General features: G+C 40.3%; 1 protein-coding gene across 1 annotated transcript in view; it reads right to left on the bottom strand.

The window, feature by feature from the left end:
* Positions 1-15,238, bottom strand: part of PKHD1 (PKHD1 ciliary IPT domain containing fibrocystin/polyductin) — a 440,412-nt gene that overhangs the window by 215,542 nt on the left and 209,632 nt on the right. The window contains exons 45-47 of the mRNA XM_058662233.1: positions 13,237-13,371; positions 9,440-9,575; positions 1,220-1,466 (exon numbers count right to left, since the gene is read on the bottom strand). Coding sequence (XP_058518216.1) covers positions 1,220-1,466; positions 9,440-9,575; positions 13,237-13,371 — 518 coding nt within the window. The remainder of the gene's footprint in view (positions 1-1,219; positions 1,467-9,439; positions 9,576-13,236; positions 13,372-15,238) is intronic.

Here is a 15,238-nt window from a genome sequence, read left to right as displayed (position 1 = left end):
AAAGATAAATACATCATAAAAATAACAAGTATTATGTAAGAATTTACTGCCACTTTTAACTACATGATCTTAATACAAAGAAGGCCTACAGGAAATAAATCACTAATTTCTGTGAATCTTAAAACATTCATTAAAGACATTTTGGTAAAATAACTACAAAAAGTAGGGATACATTCCTAAGAAAGGAGGGGAAAAGACATACCCCACATAATCAAAATTAGAAATGAAAATATGTCTGTCCCTTGCATAAGTCACTGAAATTGGGTCCATTAACAACAAAACAGTCTGGAAAGCAAAAAAGGAAAAAAACTTTCAGACATTCAATGATAGCAAAATATTGCTAAGGCTACCAAAACAGAAGTCAAGATAGTGATTCCATATGCACTTAAAGTGAAGAATTAGTACAATCCAGAGAAAAATGACTCTCGCTCTTTGGGTTTGCTTGTTCAAATAAGAGGCCAAAGTTGTCTGAATTACTCAGCTTAATATTCATGGAGTTAGGACACTTAAACAAAGGAAGGAAATAAGTGTGTCTAAATAAATGCAATGAATTTGAAATAGGTAGAAGAATCCTAGACATTCAGAAATCATTATCTATAAATTAAAGAGGACACAAGAATCTTATTATGCATTATAAACAGCCCAGCTGCTGACTTAATGGTAGTTAGAGTAGCATAGCCAAGGAGCCTTTGCTCCAATATTAATAGGAAATGTATTGTCCAAATCCAACAGTTCATGAAATTAGCAAGGAAAATGAACTGGAGTGAAGCAACTCTGTAAGTAATAGGAGGCATCAGCAATTACTTCCCTGGAGCACATTAAACACTTAAAAAAGGGCTCGGGGAGAGGACAAATGGGTACAAAGGTGTACAAATGGGAATAGGTATTGGAAGTTTTTAATAATAATTTCAATTTAAACACATCTCAAATTCTTTACTTCCTGAAACTCTTTAAAAAATTATCTAATAACTCAAAATGTCAATAAGAAATAATGATCTATGACATCTGCTCCAACTGTCTTGAAAACTGATACTTGAATTAAGCTAAGATTACCATAAACTCATGATCTGACAATCACTAAAATCATACTCTTTTCACTTTCATAGAACCAAATATTTTAAATAATCTAGAGAGCAATTTTGCTTCAACATACCTCAACAGCCTGAATGATAAATGCTTACATGAGAACAAACTACAAAATGTTGTGAGTTCTACTTACACGCCAACAGACATACGATGAAAGAGAACAGCTCCCTGACAGATGCTGCCAGGAACAGTCTGACCAAAGCTTGCATTGACCAAACAAGAAGCTGGAAGCGTTTCCATAGAAGGAAGAATATGGCTTCTGTTTTTCCCAGACAGAGATCCATCCAAATCTTCCAGAATTGCTGCATGAGGAAATGGAAAATCTACCAGGTTTGTAGAATTTATAAAGGACAAGTGTTTGCTCTTCACAGTAAATCCACCTGTACATGGGAATATAGAAAGCCTGTTACACAAGGGCACAAATGACAACTAGCAAGAATAGCAACAAGGTTCACCAGTGTTTTTCAGTGCCTTAAATTGCACATTTTTGCCATTTCACACTTGGCTTACTCACTCAAGAACATCAGGGACTGTGTATCAGGCACATCACAGGCAGCAGAGCAGCACTTAGACCTGCTGTGAGAAGCCTGAGGTCCAGGGCAATCACTTTGTGCTACAGGCAGTTTTTACCCCCAGGGGATATTTGGCATAAACAAGAATCATTTTTGGCTGGCAATACTTGGAGGTAAGGAGGCAGTGCTCCTGGTATTAGTGGGCAACAACCAGAGTTGTTTCAAAACATGTCACAGTGAACAGGACAGTTCCCACAACAACAACAAAATCATTTGGTATCTAATGCCTATGATACCAAGGATGGGAAACCAATTTAGGAAGGAACAGAAACAGATAATACTAAATTACAAAACAATAAAGATACTATATTTTATTCCTTCTGCTGACTGCTGTTCCTCTGAAGTAAGTCTCATTCCACCAAAATACCTATAATATTACATTTTAAACTTTTACCCTCAAAACCAACCATCAACTAGTCATTTTTGTAACAGTAAAACACAATTTAGTAATTAGTAACACATTTTCTACAGCTTCAGGACTACAAGTCCTGACACTCATCCTTTAACACCAATGTCATGTGATTCTTTGCTATTACCAGTTAAACTGACCAGACAGAAACTATGTTAATCATCTCCTAATTCATATACCTGTACTACTAGAAGAATAAATTGAGTCCACACTAATTCCTAAAGATCGGGGTATAAGCAATAGTTGAGCTCACTTAAATTTTAACCTTCTGTTTGGTCTTAATTCAAGTATAATTCACATCCTAGGCTCATAGACAGATAAGCTTAATATAAAACTGAAGTACTACTTAAACTAAGAAGGGTATTAGAATCTAGCTAAAAGTGGTCATCACTTTTTAAATTGGAAACATTGTTTTCTCAAAAATGAATAAATGAGATGTAGCAATGCCAGTCATTCAATGAATTAATCCAACTATCTTAAATCCATTTATTTTTGTGTCAGAATATGTTATATTTGACATTTAAGAACTGTAAAACATATCTATGAAAAATTTCATATTCTGATTATTTCATTCTATATAAAAATTGATTATATGTAGGTAAATTAAATCTTGCATAAAAGTTTACAAAATCTGAGCGCAGCACTTAGCAGCTAAAGTCCTCATCTTGCACGTGCCAGGATACCATATGGGCGCTGGTTCTAGTCCCAGCAGCTCCACTTCCCTTCCACCTCCCAGCTTTTGACTTCAGAAAGCAGACAAGGATGGTCCAAAGCCTTGGGACCCTGCACCCATGTGGGAGACCTGGAAGAGGCTCTAGCCTTCTGGCTTCAGATCAGCACAGCTGCAGCTGTTGCGGCCGCTTGGGGAGTGAATCAATGGATGGAAGATCTTCCTGTCTTTGCTCTTCTGTGTATATCTGCCTTTCCAATAAAAATAAATCTTTAAAAAGTTTATGAAAATCACAATCTTGCAATTTCCTACTTCATCTAATACAATAAACTCCTGCAATTTTACATTTCAGGTATATTAGACTTGGATGTAGTTTCACTGGCAATACATATTCTTTGGAATCTCTAATACTTATATTTTGTTCTTGATTCCTGGAAACTTTCTCCTGTCAGTTCTCCATTGCACATTTAAACTCCACCGTGCATTTAAAATTAATATTATAGAGCCTTTCTCTGCTAATCTTATCTAACCCTTTTCTTGGTCCCTCCACTGATGTTGTTCAATACTCTAACACTGAGCTCATCACTCCTAAAATGGCATTTAGTTTTTTTTTTTAAAGATTTATTCATTTTTTATTACAGCAAGATATACACAGAGGAGGAGAGACAGAGAGGAAGATCTTCCGTCCGATGATTCACTACCTAAGTGAGCCGCAACGGGCCGGTGTGCGCCGATCTGAAGCCGGGAACCTGGAACCTCTTCCAGGTCTCCCACGTGGGTGCAGGGTCTCAATGCATTGGGCCGTCCTCGACTGCTTTCCCAGGCCACAAGCAGGGAGCTGGATGGGAAGTGGAGCTGCCGGGATTAGAACCGGCACCGATGTGGGATCCCGGGGCTTTCAAGGCGAGGACTTTAGCCACTAGGCCACGCCGCCGGGCCCAAAATGGCATTTAGTTTTGAGCCTACAGAAACAGTTCCAGGATAATAGGAGCCATTATTTTTTTTATTATTTTTTTATCCTCTCCATTCCAGTTTCTTCTTTTTTTAAAAAAAAATTATTTATTTATTTTACTTGGAATGGCAAACTCACAGAGAGAAGAAGAGTCAGAGAGAGAGAAAGATCTTCCATTCTCTGGTTCGCTCCCCAAATGACTGTAACAGCTAGAGTTGAGCTGATCTAAGGCCAGGAGCCAGGAGCTTTTTCCATGTCTTCCACATAGTTGCAGGGTCCCAAGGACCTGGGCCACCTTCTCTTACTTTTGCAAACCACAAGCAGGGAGCAGAATGGGAAGTGGAACAGCCAGGACACGAACTGGTGTTCGAATGAAATGTTGGCTCTTGGAGTGAAGAATTAGCAAACTGACTCATCACATTGGCCCTCTCTATTTTCTTAAGCAAAGCATGTGATAGAAAGTAGTTGAAACTTTTAAAATTTACTTATTTATTTTTTTAAATTATTATTTGGAAGTCAGAGAGACAGAAATATTTTATCAATGGCTTTTTCCCCAAAATGTCAATAATAGCCAGGGCTGTATAAGGCCAAATCCAGAAACTGAGAACTTAATCCAGTTATCCTATGCAAGTGATGGACAACGAAGTACTTGAGCCCATCACCTGCTAACTCATATAGTGGGCATTAGTAAAAACTACATTGAAAATGGAATAGCCTGTGCTAAAATCAGACACTCTGACATGAGTCAGGGTAAGCATTCTAAGCAGTGATCAAACCACTATGCCATCACTCCGAAACCAGCTTTTAAGCAAATGAAGAGATCATCCAATGAGAAGTTCATAAAGAGCAGTGTGAATATTTTCAGCATTCTATGAATGATGAAATGACAAAGCCATTAAAGAACTGAAGAATTGTAATTTTTAAGTACTTGCCACGAAGCACTTATTATAATTCATACAAGCTTAAACACAAATGTTACCCAAATAAAAGCAATCTTTATGCCCACAGAGAAGAAAAAAAGTGGAGATCTACTGATTATTCATTTAATTTTAAAAAGCACAATTATCTAAATTGGTGATTCAAACCACAAGAACACATCTACTTGAATTGCAGCTTTGGCTCCTTTTTGATGATCAAATCAACTAGATTTGCTGTCAACCACTTTCCACTCTGGCCCATGAGTTCTCTGAGGTATTTCTCATTACTTCCAAGAGGTGATTAACAGGTAAGCAAAAAGTCATACAATTATTGCACACACATCAAGCCTCTGGATGGTATGCTAACTACCTGAACTTTGGTTGTTGCAGGAAATGTTGCATTATGTTAGTTCATTGCCACGTATCGACCCATCCAACACCATTAACTAATTCAATTAATGAATGCCTAATATATACCAGATTTCCAGTTACTAACCATCAAATTCTGAGAAAGAGATGTGTGAGCCATGCTTTTATGAAAATAGAACCCAGACCCTGGGGGGCGCCCCTGCTGGGCTGGATCCAAGAATGGGGACTCACAAGCCAAGACCACTGCTGAAAGGCAGTGACTGAGTCCTTGGCTTTGGGCGGTGAGATCTGGGGGTTTTAGCATATGAAATTGCTGCTTAGGGACTCCTATGAATAAGGTCAGCTTTAGTGTATGTGAGAGATGAATTCTGGGTGATTCCCAGTTACAGGTTCCTGGAACTTTCAGGTAAGCGTAGGGACTGAGGCCTGATTGTTCGGAGGGGAGTGTCGATAAGATCTATTTGAGCCAGACTGAATCACCAGTCAAATTAACAATCCTGAGAAGGGCCATTAGCATAGAGCATCACTGACTGCTACACGCTGGTCCACACTAAAGCTATGGATGGGGGACCCGTCTAGCAGGGCACCATTACTTGACTGGGTGGTGGAGCAGTGGACTGGTCACATTTAGCAGGGTCAAGACACTTCCCAGCACACAAGAGAATTTGGTCCAGGCGTAAACTCTATGGGGGAAGTGTGGGCCTAACCCTGTGGATATACAAGTCCCGCAGGTTAGCTCGCAAGCTGGGGTGGCGAGGGGCTAAGCTGGAGTGACCATGGCACCTGACATCACTTATGGGTAAAGGAACCAATGGCATTCTGGGCAGATCAAGACAGCATCACCCGAAGGAGCATCCTAAAACAGGATGTGGAGTGGGCTGAGCTGCTGCAACTGGAAGGGGGCAGACTGGGCAGGGCCAAACAAATTTCAGCTCTCAAAAAAAAAAAAGAACAGAAATCTGGATGGAGCACATGTCATTCCAACCCAGGCTCTTACAATAACTGATCTACAGGAGGCAGGGATACTATGCCACAGCACTGAAGGCAAAGGCTGAGACAGGTGAGGGGAACACCTGTGGGCCTCATGTGAGCTAGATCGGGGAAGGGCCCGGATCGGCTGACTGTTCCAAATGGTACAAGCAAAATTAGAGTGGGCAAGGGTTGATAGGGCTTTGCCACATCATCATATGGCACAGACTGGCATCAGGGGCTAATACTGTTAAGTTGAATGCCAGAACTACCTGGTGAGTGCACAATCCAGAAGTTGGAGTGGCTTAGTAGAGAGATAGTGGGCACCTCCCTCGTGGCTAATCACTCCCACTAGAGAGCACGAAAACTAGGATACAGGCAGGGGTTGCTAATCAGAAAGGCACCTGCCACTGCGTGTGCGGGCTGGATAGTTGGCTGGTTGGGTCGAACTAGGCCTCAATGTCCATTGACAAGTACCAGAGCTTAATGGGAGGTGGGACAGACTGAACAAGCCTGAGGTACATACTTGCATGCATGGGAATTAGGGAAGCGAGCAGGCCTGGTGAGAGTTATGGGGAGTTGCCCCAAGTAGGCTGCAGCTCCCACTGGTTTGCGTGAGGACCGAGAATGAAGTGGGTAGGATAGAGCTAGACCACAATACCCATTGGTCTAAGTGGATGACAGGGATAGAAACAGAACTGACCCAGCTGAGACCGGTCACATTAAGCAGGGCCATGCCATCAACAAACACGCTAGAGAACCATATCTGGGGGAATATTCTGTGGGGGGTGTGTTGGCCAAACCCTATGGAAAATCTAGCCCCATAGGTTATTTCAAGAGATGGAGTGGTGATGAACCAAGCTAGGTGTGACCAAAGAGTCTGCCATCAATCACAGATTAAAGAACCGACAACAGTCTGGACTGGTCGGGGCAGCGGCACCCAAATGTGCATCCTGCGTGGGGTATGGGGTGGGCCGGGCTGCTACATTCACCAGCTCATGCAAGGCCAAGGGGAGGGCCGGACTGCACTGGGCACTGGTCTACAACCCGATGGCATGTATGGGAACTGGGTCTGGGAGGGGATCAAGGAGAGAAACTTGGGAAGCTCCTCTGGCGAGTCATAGCTCCCACTGGCGAACATGTGGTCCAGACTTGGGGGTTGGACAAGCTGGGCAAAGTAGCTCCAACTGCTTGTCAGTGTATGAAAAGGCAATGGAACGGGCGCACCAGGCAGTACTGAGCAAACCTTAGCCCACAAGTAAGATTGGAAACCAGGATGGAGCACAAGACATTCCCAGCTAGGTTCTTGCACCAACTGGTCTGCGTGAGTCACGGACGCTGAGCCACAGTGTCTAAGGCAGGAGTCGTGACAGGTGAGGGGCTGTGCCAAGCTAAGTCAGAACAACCACTGGCATGCTGAACACTGGCTGGGAATAAGCCCGGTTGGGGAGCTAAGGAGACACCCTAGCTGGGTGGAGGTTCCCACTAAGGGGCACATGAGCTGGAATGGGGCTGCGTTCTGATCAGGTTACAGTTGTAGTCTCCCTTGGCTCAAGTGTAGACTGGGACTTGACGCACCAGGTTGGGTCAGACTGCAACACCTTCTGGTGTTCTGGAGGACCAGGGTAGATGTGGGATGGACTAGGCTAGGTCTCAACTCCCAACTGAATCATGTACGAGCCATATGTGGGTATGGATGAGCTGTGGCTGGGCTGAAACATCCAACAGCAAGAACCAGAATGGATTGAAGGCCAGTTAAGAAAAGCCACTGTTCCTGCTAGGAACTGTTCCTCCTCTGACAGGACACAGACCCTGCTGGTAAGCACAAGAAGCATGGAAGGAAACAGCCCAGAAGAGGTCATGGAAAGTATCCCACTGGCATACATTTGGCATGGGTTGGGGGAAGACCAGGCTGAAAAAGTTCACGTCATCCACTGGCAAATCTGAACACCGGAGCAGAGTGTGGGCCGAGCCAGGTTTGGTAGTGACAAAAGCAGTACATAACACAGAATGCCAAAGTGAGGTTGCCTGTACCAGAAGTGACTGCAGCACCCAACCAGCACACATGAGAATCAGGAAGGGAGGGGCAGAGCCAGCAGGGGAATAAGGGGTGGTTCCCTTGCTGGACAGCTACTCCAACTGGAGAACATGAGCTGGGATAGGGCCAGACCAGACTAGGCACGGCTATAGCACCTGTGCACCTCATGTGGACTAGATCAGGGAAAAACCAGGCTGGGTTGATTATTCCTACTGATGCAATCTACAATTGGAGTGGGTGAGGGTTGTTGGGGCTTAGCTGCAGCATCAGCTGGCAGAAACTGGCACTGGGGGCTAGTTCTGTCAAGTCAAACCACAGAACCACCTGGAGAGTGCATAATCCGGGAGTGGGAGTACTCTGGAAGGGAAATAGTGGGCTCCTCCCTCTTGGGTTACCACCCCCACGCGGAAGGGCACAAACACTAGGACAGGGGCAGGGGTGGCTTGAGAGACACCCAACAACATCCGTGAAGGCTGGATAGTTGAGCTGGTTAGATGGAACAAGGTTTTAACACCCATTGACATGTATGAGAGCAGAAGGGGATGTGGGACAGACTGGACTAGTCTGCCACACATACTGGCAAACCAGGGTAGGGGGCGGGCCTGGTGGGGGTTATTGTGGGTCACCCCAACGAGGCTGCAGCCCACTTTGGTTTGTGTAAGGGCTTTGCATGTGCTGGGCAGAACCAGGCTGGACTGCAACACCCATTGGTTCCAGTGGAAGACAGGGATGGAAACAGAACCAACCCAACAATTGCAACCAACAGCTGATCTGGGCAATGGACTGTGCTGGGCCCTGTGCTTGCTAGAACATAGAAGAATCTGGTCTGGGAATACCTCAGACAAAGTTTCTTCTGGGATCTCCCCAATCGAGCTTCCAGACACAGAACCCTAACCGTCAAAAGACAGAGGACAGAACAAGTCAATCAACCACCTCAGCTATATGTTGGCAGTGAAAAACTGGGCAAACGGAGACTCTATGATGGACTATGTCAATCAGTGGATTCTTCAACGACCTCATCATGCTTGGAATGGTGAGAGGGGCAGTAATTCAGAACTGTTGAACTATCAAAACCACTTGAGTAAGACCCTCGGAGCATGCCCCACATCCGGGACCTGGGGTGGGTGGGAGACTAGGTAGGATTTCTCCCTTAAAATCCCCTTTTACATCAGATATATTAAGGAAACAATAATAAAAAAAAAGAAAATAGAACCCAGAACAGGCAGAGCTCCACCAGGAAAAGAGTGTGATGCACATAGAGGTAGATCATGAGGAGCTGCAGAGACACAGTGGGAGGACCTCTTCTGCAGTGCTTTGTTTAGATCTGAGCAACACTTTCTACCGATCCAACCTTGCAATGGAAATAAATATTGATTCACAAAAGTTTTACAACCATTTATCATCTGCTTGATTAGTGGCCTTCTTTCCCATCTGTTCTGTCCATTCAAACAACTTACCCTGTCCTTGAGAGCATCCCGAACAGGTTCTGATGGCCACACAGCTGACAAGGTCAAAATTAGCAAAGGTTGTGTTAGAAATTGTTAGTTCCCACCTTTTTGGAGTTTTAATCCCAGCTGACATACACTTGCTTTCCTATGATTTAAAAAAAAAAGAATGAACAAGTAAAATAAGAGAATTTCCACATGAAACATAATCCATAGTGCATACATGTAGTCTAACAGATTAACTGTATAATGGAGACTAGCATACTGGGAACTGAAGATATATTGTAGCATGCATGTCAACTCCTGAAGAAAAGGGGAACTCTCAATGAAACAATTAAATATACCTTGACAGTATGATACTAGATTTTCTACCTTTGCTTATACCTACAATGCAGTGATGAACTTAAAGTTGCAGAATGTTAAAGCTGTAATTGTTCCTAACGGACTGTACTGCCATAATTAGATAGTGAGATATGGTGGGAGGGAAAAATTGAGGAGAAATGAGAAAATGGGGAGGAAGGTATCCATAAACTTACAAAACAATATCATGGAAAATAATGATGACAGCAATAATATATTTTAAAAAATTTTCACAATAAATAGATTTTGTTTAAAGGCTCTAACACATGAAAATTCCTTTTTAAACCTTTACATAAAAAACAGATAATGAGCCTGAATTAATCATATCTAGCATTATATAAACACATTTGAAATTCCTTGTGGTAGACTACATTAACCAATCAATGCTCTGTATCAGAATATTTCTGAGTGTGAAAAAGAGCCACTCTAGTCAGAATTCTGGGACAATGGGTTTAAACAAATCTGAATAACCAGACTAACTGCAGTGTTACCCACACTGATGAAAAGGTAATTTTTGGAATGAGAGTTCCAGCACATATGTAAGTAGGATTGAAGGAAAAGGAAATCTCTTTTAATGAAAAGAGATTCATTCAGAAACTGATGATTGCTTGTATGACTCTCACTGATCACTGAATGCATGTGGATGGGAAGTCTATGAGCAGACAGGGAAAATTCTCTAAAAATTTTCTGAAAAAGCACAGTAGAAATAAGAGAAAGTAAAATCATAGTTGCACAGAGGTTGAAAAGTCTTTTTAAAAATGACATATGGCAATACATTTATTTCCACAAATCTTAAAATACTATAAACATTCTTAGTTGTTTGATTCTATTATTTTTCAAATCCCTTTAATATTTTTGATTTATTTGATGAGTTTTGCTGTGTATATTTGAGCTTTAAAACATGTTATAAGACAAATATAGATGGTAAAACAGCTATTACAAAAAAGAAAATTGAAAGATTCGTCATCTCACATTACTACTATTTTGTGTGTCAATAGCAACTAAAATCCACTTATTTAACAGAGCTCTAATACATAATTTTATCAATTTTACACATATGTATATTATGATGTACATTTGCTATCTATCCAGGATTATTGGAGATTTTGAATAACAGAGGGTATAGTAAACAGTATAGTGTAAATGTAATTACCCAATGGATTTCCTTTTCCCAGTTACTCTTTTGGGGCTAGACTTCCATGATAAATGAGTCAGCAAATACTTCTATAGGTACCAACAAATGTTCACTGGCAAAGCCATTCTCCAGGTGTACTTAAGTATTTGGCCAGGTACGGTCATGCCTCCACCGTACTATGCAACAATCTTGAGTTAACAGAAGACTTACCAAAACCTCTGTTTCTATAATGTATGAATTCAAGTCTTCTAACTAAATCATCTCTGTGACAGAGGTCAACTCTGCAAATACCTGGTCTTATCTTTTGGATGACAAGATCACATTAAGACATCTGGAGCAAAGCAACTGAATATTTCCCATCAGGGGGCTCCTGTCTTATACTTACTTGTTCAGAGGAAAAAAGGCCCTTAGTTGTACTGCAATCTTGGTAGCTCATACCCCAGGGATGTGATTATTTTTGATTATCTCATGATAAGCATCCTTTTGTCATAATTTATAATTTAATTTATGTCACTCAACAATTAATGATGATGCCTATTTAACATCAATTAAGATACTAAAACATTAATTTATCAAGACAGTTAGTTGCACAGTTTGATTGACATTTTCGTTTCAGAATCTACACGAAGGCTTTTTTGGGGGAAACGAAAAGGCCTCAGATCTACCAGCACCACAGAAATTCTATCTAGGTGCCATCCTCTCTTGGAAAGTTGGGGCATACAGAGACTAAAGAGAGGGATCACCTATAAAAATGGTAATTCTTCTGGTGGAAAGTAAGAACTACAGTGCATACATCTCCTCAAAGTAGCAGCTCAAAAGAGATTGAGAGGTAAGTGTAAGCACAGGGATTGAAATATCAGATTTCCATGTCCCATACAAAGCACCTGGGTTCAATTCCAAGTTTTGCATCCTCACTCCAGCTTATGGTTCACGTCTGCCCTGGAAGGCAGTTAAGTGATACCTCAAGTAGTTGGACCCCTGCCATCTCTGAGGAGACCTGGATTGACTTTCCAGCTCCTGGCTCTTGTCCCCACCCCTGCCTAGCCAATAAAGGCATTTAGGAGTACGGTAGCTCTGTCTAGTGTTTAAAAAGAAGTTTTAATTGAAAAAAAAAAAGCCAGGGCCATTGCAATAGCCTAGTGGCTAAAGTCCTTCCCTTTCATGCATTGGGATCCCATATGAGTGCTGGTTCTAATCACGGTGGTCCTGCTTCCCATCAGGATCCCTGCTTGTGGCTAGGGAAAGTAATTGATAATGGCCCAAAATCTTGGGATCCTGCAACTGCGTGAGAGACTTGGAAGAGGTTCCTGGCTCCTGGCTTCAGATTGGCTCAGCACTAGCTGTTGCACCACTTAGGGAATGAATCTATGATGGTAGATCTTCCTCTTTGTCTTTCTTCCTCTCTGTAATCTGCCTTTCAAGAAAAATAAATCTTTTTTTTGAAAGCCCAGAATTAAATATAGGAAAATCTGGAAGATTTAAAAGTATTTGAAAATGTATAGCTAGAATGTCCTATGAAAGCACAAGCAACAATAGGTAAAGTGCAATTGGACAATGCATTCCTTGCCTCCCAGGAATTGTGTAGGTCCCTTCCATCCATGTCTTTCACAATGTGATTCCTAATATTCATACAAAAGCAAGACTACTAGGGGGCTATTACAAATCTGAAACTTAAGAGACTGATGGAAGCGTGTTCATCCCTAAAGGACAACCAGAACATCCCAGCTAAGGAGTTGGTGCTATGACCATGCGATGGTGACATCACCTGTAGTCTGATTTTTACTGGGGAGAAATCCATCTTCAGGTGAGTGTTAGGGAATCACATACAAAACCACAATATACCATACTGTAACATGTAAATTGAATTACTTGATTTTACCTTTTTCTTTTGAAGTTTATTCAAAATGGAGGAAAGACCATCTGAAAAAACTGCCTAGGTAAAAATTTTGTATACTACAGAGCAGAAGTAAGATGGAATCACGCTATTCCAAATCATATGAAGTTACAGAAAATAAAGATAAATTAATACATCTTTGAATTTGCATAATAATGGTAAACTGAGAGCAAATAAAAATTCTAAAAATGATCCATGACCTTTAGGATTTATACAATTTCTAACATTGAAACTGATTCTTCTTGAATTTTGTTAATAATATCATTACTGTAACAAGTTAAAACAGTCTACTTTTTCCAATTACATACAAAATTTACTAAAGGATGCTATTAAAATTGCATACCATAGGTCACCCTGGAGCTTACCGCATACAATTCTGCTTTGATTGACTGCCTAAAACAATCACAGGAAGGCACTTACCTGGTGGGTAAAACGACCCACTAATAAGCTGTCAGTAACTGAAGTATTTGCATCATTTTCTAAGATGTCAATTCCAAAGTCCCTGCATGAATATATTCGAAAGCTTTTCAGACGAAGATTGCTGCTCCTAAAAATCTACCAAATAAAAGCATATATCATCTTAAGCTTGTTATTTCTTGCAGTATTCCTGGCTCCTTTAAATACTGCTTAACCATAAATATACATGCTATACAATATTTAAGCAGCTTCTGTCCATCATAATCACTATAGGAATCTGAAAGTTGCCATAAGGTCAGTACCAACCTGTACTAACTAGAGGGATATTTAGGAACACTATCTCTGTATTTTCTCGCCTCTTCATAATAACCAAAACATTAAATACACCAGTGTGAATTCTCCACAAACCTAAAATAAACTTTCAGTGACCAATCACGCAAATTTAATGGAGAAAAACACAACACCCAAGAACTCCCATACTTATTTCCCTCCGTGCAATATTTACAAATTTGTATTGACAGAGATTTTCAAAGAATAAGAAATTTAAGCATGACTACAAATAATCACTGTGTATGGATTCCAAATACTTATGGATTCTGAATATGAATTTATTTATTTGCTTATTTATTTATTTATGACAACTTGGGTCACTGCCCAAATAGGGGCAAAATCAACCTGGCAATGTTGAACATCTCACTAGTCTAAAAGATAGTCTAAAACATCATCTAGCTATGGTAGTCTGAAGCAAAACACTGAATTTCTGCTAAGCTTCTGTTAAACTCTCTTTAGAGCTAACATGATGTTCAAGGCTAGCAGATAGTAACACATAGTTACCCTTTTACACATTTGAGTCATGTTTGCCATCACATCTTTAACTAGAAATTTTCTTTTAAGTAAAAATAAGGTATTCTCAATTTCTTATATCATGATTCAATACGCTATTTGGTCTTTCTATTAGCTTTAGTATTTGCAATACAAATATTGTATTTAATAGTTTGTGAAATATTTCAGTAGTACTTATTTTTAAAAAACTAAAGGAAAAAACTTGACAACTCGTGAGTGCTACAACACGTTTCTGAAATGAACCTAAAAGGGATATTAATTTTGATGCGAAAATGCATTTAATTTTTGAAAAGCTCCCCACAAATGTGTTATGAAAAACCTATGCATGGATTTAAAAAATTGAGGGCATCAAAATAAAGCAAATTCAATTACATTTTCACCAATTATTTGAAGTTCCATTAAAGTTGTTACCTAATTATAGACATCCATATATGCACTGATTTGAAAATTTACTTATCTTGAAAGCTAATATTGGAAAGAGAACTCACCAATTTTATTTATTTGTTTTTTTTATGAGGAATGTCTATTTTATTATGCACAAGTTATAGCTTTTAAAGGGTAAGAAAGGGGAGGGCAAGAGGGTGTTCTTCCAGCAGACCCCCACGCACACCAAAGACATTGTCATTGGCTATATGATAAGTCTATTTCCCTTGATCTTCCGGTCATGTCAGAGGTCATGTTCCACATGTATCCCCCTTGACCTTCTAAGAAAATTAATATACAGTAACGAAATGCATCTAATTGTGGTACTAATACAATTGTCAGAATGTGTTCCCATTCTCCTCTCACCCAAAAGAATCACACAGCTTTTATTTAAATATGGTGAAAAATGGATATTTTTCTCAACTCTTCCACAAACAGGAAAATCAGTTAGCCTGAGTTGTAATGTAGCAATTCTCAGACCTTGGACCTTGGCAAGTAATTCAATTCCCTACGTAGTATAATCTACAAATGGGTTACAATAACTGCATAATTATTACAAAGATTCTAACAATATTGAGAAAATGTCTAAAAATATTAGTCACTCATCAAGTAAGTAAGGTTTAAGTGTCTCTTAGTTAAATGACAAGAACCAGAAATATTTCAGATTTGAAACTTCTATATATTTTGCAGTATTCACACATACATAGTGAGATGTCTGAGGATAGATTTTTTTTTTCAG

Source organism: Ochotona princeps, chromosome 1, assembly GCF_030435755.1.
Source record: "Ochotona princeps isolate mOchPri1 chromosome 1, mOchPri1.hap1, whole genome shotgun sequence".
Classification (NCBI taxonomy): domain Eukaryota; kingdom Metazoa; phylum Chordata; class Mammalia; order Lagomorpha; family Ochotonidae; genus Ochotona; species Ochotona princeps.
This window is presented reverse-complemented; position numbering and strand designations above follow the sequence as displayed.